This window comes from Anopheles aquasalis, chromosome 2 (genome assembly GCF_943734665.1).
Source record: "Anopheles aquasalis chromosome 2, idAnoAquaMG_Q_19, whole genome shotgun sequence".
Lineage (NCBI taxonomy): Eukaryota > Metazoa > Arthropoda > Insecta > Diptera > Culicidae > Anopheles > Anopheles aquasalis.
This window is the reverse complement of record NC_064877.1, coordinates 31447501-31455000: the sequence shown is the minus strand read 5'-3', so window position 1 is coordinate 31455000 and position 7500 is coordinate 31447501. Positions and strand designations below refer to the sequence as shown.

The 7500-nt window shown below is 50.7% G+C and overlaps 2 protein-coding genes across 5 annotated transcripts in view; both read right to left on the bottom strand.

Annotated features, from left to right (window-relative positions):
• LOC126569446 (helicase SKI2W) overlaps nucleotides 1–2298 on the bottom strand; it is a 4159-nt gene extending 1861 nt beyond the window's left edge. Inside the window, exons 1-2 of the mRNA XM_050226533.1 lie at nucleotides 2155–2298; nucleotides 1–2098 (exon numbers count right to left, since the gene is read on the bottom strand). The exon at nucleotides 1–2098 is cut by the window's left edge and continues 281 nt beyond it. Coding sequence (XP_050082490.1) covers nucleotides 1–2098; nucleotides 2155–2160 — 2104 coding nt within the window. The 5' untranslated portion in view covers nucleotides 2161–2298. The remainder of the gene's footprint in view (nucleotides 2099–2154) is intronic.
• Nucleotides 2299–2527: 229 nt separating this feature from the next.
• Nucleotides 2528–7500, bottom strand: part of LOC126579962 (cell growth regulator with RING finger domain protein 1-like) — a 20666-nt gene continuing 15693 nt past the window's right edge. For all 4 annotated transcript variants that reach the window (XM_050243769.1, XM_050243760.1, XM_050243777.1 and 1 more), the window contains exons 6-8: nucleotides 6454–6561; nucleotides 3773–4109; nucleotides 2528–3424 (exon numbers count right to left, since the gene is read on the bottom strand). In XM_050243769.1, coding sequence (XP_050099726.1) covers nucleotides 3243–3424; nucleotides 3773–4109; nucleotides 6454–6561 — 627 coding nt within the window. In that variant the 3' untranslated portion in view covers nucleotides 2528–3242. The remainder of the gene's footprint in view (nucleotides 3425–3772; nucleotides 4110–6453; nucleotides 6562–7500) is intronic.

The window sequence follows — 7500 nt, the reverse complement described above, 5'->3', positions numbered from 1 at the left end:
TCTTCAGCTCGCTCTCGGCCGGTACATCGTTCTTGCAGATGATAATGACCGTACCGGTCTTGTCCAATCCACGGCGACCCGCACGTCCCGCCATCTGCGTATACTCGGACGGTTGCAGTGGCCTCACACACTGGCCATCGAACTTGCGCGTACTATCAAAGATAACCGTCCTTGCCGGCATGTTAACGCCCATGGCAAACGTTTCTGTCGCGAACAGGATTTTCACCAGTCCGCGGGCAAACAGCATCTCGACGATCTCCTTCAAGATCGGCAAAATACCGCTGTGGTGGATGCCGATACCACGCTCGAGGCAGCTCTGCATCTGCCGTACCTGGGGTAGCGCACGATCCGGTGGAATGAGCCGGTGGAGGCACAGCTGGAAGAAAGAATTGATTGCGTACTTTTCCCGAGCCGTCGTCAAGTCACAGGACAGCAGGGCATCCGCGTTGCTATCGCAACGATTCCGCGACAGCGTAAACGCCACCACCGGTAGCTTGTCCTGGCTCTTCAAGTAGTGGATCAACCCAACCCAGAGCGTTTGCTCCTGCTTCTGGCTGTACGGTCCCGTGCGTTTCTGGTTTCGCATCACCTGACCACCACCACCACCGCCGGATGCTTTGGACTGTTTCACTTCCATGCACTCTTTGGCTTTCCGGTAACCTTCCTGCGTGAACGCACTGTGTTCGTTCACGATCAGGAAGCAATCGCTCTTCGACTTCCCGCCAAAGCCGGTGTACAGATAGTGCTCGAGTGGTACGGGCCGCTTCGCCGTGCTTACCACGTATACACGCTTCTGCTTCGTCTTGCCAACCCAGTTTGCAAACTCCAGTGTATTGGGCACGGTGGCACTCAGCATGACGATGCAAACGTGATCGGGCAGCAGGATCAGCACCTCTTCCCACACATGGCCACGCTCGGAGTCCGTAATGTAGTGCACCTCGTCGAAGATCACATACTCGAGATCACGCGTAATGTCACTGCCACAGTACAGCATCGAGCGCAAGATTTCCGTCGTCATGATCAAGCAGGAAGCGGTCGGTTCGATCTGGATGTCTCCCGTCATCAGACCGACATCCTGGAACGTGGTCTTAAAATCCCGGTACTTTTGATTCGACAGGGCCTTGATCGGGGACGTGTAGATGCTTTTTGTCAGATGCTTCTTGGACAAGGCGATCGCGTACTCCGCCACCACCGTCTTGCCGGCGGATGTATGAGCCGCCACAAACACGTGGCTGTGCTCCTCGAGCTTCAGTATGGCCTGCTTCTGGAAGATGTCCAGCTCGAACGGGAACCGGTGTGCCATCGCCGGTATCTTGACGTAAAAGTCATCGACCGGTTTCGAAATGTCTAGTATTTCGGCCCATTCGGCCGACTGCAGGTTAGTGCCAGTGTTGGCCGAAATGTTCAGAACAGGTGCCGTCCTGTGCTGTACCCCTTCCGTGGCTAACAGCTCTTCCTCGTCGCCTTCACCGATCTCTAGAGCCGTTCCGGTCTTGCCCTCCGACCGGGACTCATGCTGCATTGTGGCCACTGGATCATCCTTCTCCGCCAACAGCACAAACCCTTCCTCGTCCTCGATCGCAGACAAAAGATCCACCACTGCTCCAGTCTGCGTGTCACCATCCGCCGCACTGCGATTGCCACTGCCACTGGTGCCACTCTTGGCAAACTCGATTCCATTCGTAAACCCGGGTGGACAGGATTTCAAATTGTTCTCGTCGAACAGCAGGGCACCGTCATCGCCGCCGTCCACAGATGCGACCGTTTTGATCATTGTCTCCGGGGCCTCGAACCCGCCGGGCCAAAATGGAAAGTACGAGGCGGACCCACGGGCCGATTCTCCCTCCACCGGTTCCCGCTGCAGGGACATTGAGTTTTTCGCATTTGCACCCGCATCCGCAATCGTGACCTCGACAAAGTCCAGCAAGTGCCCCATCTCGGCACAACGGTTCGCCACGATCCGGCTACCGATCGGTGCGGGCGGTATTTCGTAGAGCTGTTCGAGGGTCGGTTGGCGTGGCTGGTAGAACCGCTTCGGATCATTCAGCGGAATCTGCGGTTCCACTATGAACGCCCGCAACACATCCACGTCCGGTTCCTACAAAACGGAGCAGTTAATAAAATTGAGGATGCGGGAGACCGCGATCCACTTACCTGCATCGTGCTCGCTCTCCGTGTTACAAGGCACTTCTCTCGGTGCACTACGATAAGCCAGTTCTTTCTGATTTTAAATCCTCTTCACGCTCCAAAAGTATCAGTTCTCGCAGTTAATTACTACAGAATAACGCAAAACAGTAAAGAAATAAGAAAACACTGCCGAATGCCGGTTTGTTTTGCTCACGTAAACGCGCCCACCAGCGTGAGACCGTTTCTACACTGCGTCAAAGTTTTGATGCGGCGTCAAAAACTTTGACGCAGTGTAGAAACGGTCTGAACAGTGAAATCGTGAATAAAAAAATTCAAAAACCAACGGAAAAAACGACACCCCTTTTCACAGCTTTTACATTTTCCTTTATTTTTAAAACACAAATCAGTCATCCGTGGATAAAGATTTACTTCCTTTGCTCTGGCGCTTTCTCATCCGCTTTTTTTTTCTTTTGCTTTCCGTGCAACGCATCACTTATGTTCTCGTTTTAAAATCACAGCTATAGAAATAATCCTCATCGAAACTCATGTAGTTCAGCAGTAGGTGGTTTGCGTACAGCAAACATCAAGTTTAAAATAATAATAATAAAAAAAACGCGTTATTCGGACAAACTCAATCCCTCCCTGGCGGCTCTACTTCTCCACGCTGCAGGACAGATTGAGTCGCTCTGCCAGCCGGGCGCAAGGGGGTGCCCGGAACTAAAATATGCGCCGGATTTCATTGCGCACCGCGTTTCACCGACGCGTTTTGCTAATAATTAGTAACATTATTCATATTTAGATCGTGCTTATACGGGCCGCATACAGGGCTTCTTGGAATGAGCGCCTGAGAGCTATGCGCCATGCGTGATCGCTGCTGATCGAAACATACAATCCCCCCCTCCCCCTCCCACCCCTCTTCTCCACCGCACCGCGCGCACGGCTACGCAAAACTACTGCTGCTACTACTTGAACAGAACGACATTCTATACAACCCAACCCCTGTCCTTCTCTACGATCGCTATCGGCTCGACTCTATTTCGCACACTTCGTCTCAGCCTAGCAGCTTCTCCACCTCATCACCAACCCCAACCCCGAGTGGGGGGCAGGTGACTGCTTCACCGAAAGCCCAGAAAATCGGTAAGCCGATCGTTCAGCGCGTCCAGCCAGTGAACGGTTCCTTTCGGTTTGCTGTTGACCTTAAGCTCGTTCGTCGTGCTTGCCGGCAGGTATTCCTCGGTTCGTATGCAGAAGTAGCTGGTGATGGTGGCACGGCACATCGGACATCGGTCTAGTTTGGCTGCAAGAGAACGGCGGGATGATGGGAACAGAACGTTATACCAGGGTTACCACATAGGGACGGAAGCAATCACGAGCTCACATCAGGCGCAGAATGATGATTAACAAGCAAACGAAACGAGAACAAAAAAAAAATGGCAACGGAAGTTCATTGGCTCAACGGTGCCGGTGCAATTAATGTACAGTTAGATGCTTATTATGCGCCGTGGGGGTCACCGTGCGTGCAGTCGGTCGCAAGATCGAGATGCAAGCTGACCTTGGCATTAACTGTTCTTGCCATTATGTAAGGCTTAGATATGGCTTACGGAGAGGGTACAGAATCGATCCTCCTTTACGCTACGATACTTACAGAAGCAAACTGCACAGATGCACGTGTGCCGACAGGGAAGCAGAGCACGGGAAAGTGGAAAGTAATGGCACACGACGCACAGCTGTTCCCCGACCGGACAGTCACGGGGTGCCGAATCGGAACAGAGCAACGGCTCATTGTTGCCGGCACAGGCGACCGGTTCGGCTAGGGACAGTGTACCGGTTGGTGCCCCACTGCTACCACCACCACCACCACCACCACCAACGCTGTTCGACGATGCTGCACCATTAGCAACATTACTACCGGCCATGCTGCCACCGCCATTACTGCTTCCTTCGTCCGCCGTCATCGGATCACCGGTGGCCAGGTAGAGTTGCTGCAAAGAAGAAGAAAAACGAAACAAAATTTAAAAAAAGAACAGACCCACACAAAACATTCTCTCTTTCCCTTCGAGTTTTGTCTCCGGTTTTCGTTAACGGACAATTGCCGATCACCAGCATCACCCCCTCCCACCCACCCGCCCACCGGTGTGTGGTTTACTTCTTCCTTATTTTCCGATTGACTTTCAATCAGACGACAGCCCGCGGTTCCGATGACCTTCATCAGCACCAGTGCCTGCACGGCAGAGCGAAACACACGACGACCACGGCATGGCCGATCACGCAAGCAGACACAAAATCTTCTAGAAACCGGGAACACCAGTCCCCGATCGGTGTGCTTCTTAGTGTCTTTGTCGCACCCGAAGTCGATCAAAGTAGGCGCAGGATGGAAGAAGCTTAACCAAAAAGGCCCCCTCACCCCCCTCTCTCTCTTCTACTCCTGGTGTCCGGTGATCGTCGTCGTGGTCGTGGTCGTCGTCGTCTCCTTTTGCTTCGTCTTGACCACCCATGTCCGGGAGGCCACCGCGCCTCCCGTGGTGGCACAACCTCACCTACATGGAATAACACTCGTTCCGATCGTTCACCACCGATTCCGATCGGTGTCGTGCGCGATCGTGTTGGCGTGGGCTAATGAACGTTGGCCCGTTCCCTCTCGGCAAAAAAATAAATAAAAAAAAAAAAACAACGGACCCCCAATGCCGAAGCTCGCTAGTTAGTAGACACCTTAAGAGGAAAATGAAACGAAAAAAGGCCTGCCGAACCACCCGGACTAGACTAGAGCAGCGAATGCAGCGAGGCGGGCCACACCAAACCCGCAAACCGGTATTTGGCATCACATTGGCCTGCAATGAGTTCATTTATCTGCCTCGTCGTCGTCGTCGCCGTCGTCGCCATCGTCGTCTACGCACGCTTGTAATGGCGGTGCCGGAGTGTTAATATACAAACCAGCCTCACGGTGGCCAGTTTATCCCCTTACCCCACACCCCATGTAGAAGCATTGATTGACAGACGGTGGATTTATACGCTGCTCGTGGTCAATGGCAGCAGCGTGGTCAATGGACGTCGCCCCTAAGCATGGCATCCTAAGATTGCCCTTACCGAAGAAACGCTGGGCACGGGCAGCGGTATAATTGCCCAGCCTACTATGACGACAAGAAAGGAAAAACAAATCATGCTAATTATGTTTTCCACTTTCAGTCTCAATGGTTGTCTTTTATATATAAGCAACAGTTTGTTTTTCAATGGCTGTCGTTTTTTTAATGTTGTGCTCCTTCTCTTTACTTGCAATCACCAAGAACTCGAAACAGATTCTTTAAACTCATTGCATAGCAGAGCATAACTGGTACCATTCAACAAGTCATCTACTATATACTCTCCACCTTGCTCCCAGTTTGGTAGTAATGAAAACCAAGTTTCGCCAATTAACTTTGACCACCAATCAACAATATGTTCACCGCTGCAGGGTGTCCCGTCTCGCAGCCAAATCATCGACACAAAGAGTCTGCTACCTGCTGCCATATGTTGCCCATGAAAATTCAACCCGCACCACATCAACATCAGCTGGAAGGCAGGCCTATCCGCAATCTCAGCATCCGCCTGGCAACCTGGCTGTGTCAAATCCATGCGCCTACGAGCATAACAAACCGAGCCGTCATCAAGAGACTCATGATATCTGCCCCAACGGCATTTGAAACCGCAATGCCTTCTCTCAAACGGTGGATCGTGCCCACCGCTTCCACCACACACATCTTGGCGAGTGTCTTCTTGCATATGCTCCCTTCACCAGTGCTCGCCGGTGTATGTAGCCAAAGACTTGGCCCCTCTGCATGAACACAGCACAGCACAACTCAGACACTGGTTCAACAGATCTCGCGCCATTGCTCAGTCGATTGAACTGTGAAGGTCGAGACTCTCGGTGCACTCGGTATGTGCCGCTACAAGATTGTGTAACTTTGCCGCAAATACCAAACCGAAACGCACGGACACTGTGCGGGGTAAGAGTGTACGGGCGGCAAGGGACGCACTACCAACGATGTTTGTTCTAAGCATCGGCAGCAGCAGCAGCAGCAGCAGCAGCATCCGTTGCGGGCAATCAAAAATTCCGCTACGTGCTTGAACGGTCGCAAACGGTAAGATGAAACTCGAACACAGGAGGAGGGCATTGGCATCAGTTTACAGTTTTACAATTGGTTCCGTTGCGGGCTTTCGGTTAATCGGGTGCTGCCTCCCCTCACCCGTCTCGTAGCGTCGTTGGTGATGTCCTCGTTAGCTGATCGCAGCCCCGACGTAATGATCTAATAAAAAAAAAGACGAAAAAAGCAACAAACAATTCAGACTCACCTTCAGACAGGACAGCTGACCACTCGCTTGCTTCAAATACTGGGCCAGAATCGATGTCGGCAGCGGGCATACCGGGTCTCGCAAGTGGACGACATTTACCAGAATTACCTGTGGGTCAGATAGAGAGCATGCCAAATTGGCCATTAGAAACGTGCGCGTACTAGAAGAGCTGAAGGGCTGCGTTTGGATCATTTATTGATGCCATTTGTAATCGTCACATCTCACCTTCAACGCAATGAACAATAGTTATAGAGCATAGAGCGGGACCAAACCTTTATGAACCCATTGTACCCCCGAAGTAGAAGCGGAAAATAAGCATATAATCGGTAGGTGATGATTGACGAGGGTCAGTGAAAGGCGTTAAAAAATTGTTACGCGATCTGTTTGGTGTTGCCGCTAAATGCCGTTGTAGTGCAAGGACCTATGTGCTTTTTGCTTTATCAATGTAACATTTAAGATACTAGTGTATCACTAATAGTACAACAAGACTAATAGTTCACGTATAGCACTAGTAAAAACATATGTTAACTGAATTATAAAAAAAAACACAGACAATCTGCGTCAGAATGATGCATAAAAGGTAAAAAAACACGACAATACGGATGGAAAAAGATTTTAAAGCGCATGATGCCAAAGAAATAGATCGAGTCATTGCGCTGCTGAATACATAATACAGAAGCGATATCTGTATCGACTCTCCGCTTTCAATCCAGTAAACTTACGAACCTCAACAGCATTGACACAGGTCATGTTAAAAAAAAACAATCGTAGACACAACAATGAATACGAAATGCTAATAAGCGTAAGTAAGTTAGCTTAATATAATTTCATTTATGTGTACTATTAATAATTTCTTGCCCAGCCAAACATCATGGCCAAAAATTTACCCAAGCATGACCACACACAGCAGCACGATCACCACCATCTATGAATTCCGATCAATCGACGTCAGCATCAGTTTTGCATCGCGTGTGTCCGTCCAGATCGGACCGCCCCAAACAAAAACCAGTAGCCAGGATTTATCATCCGCGACAGGCACGATTCTTT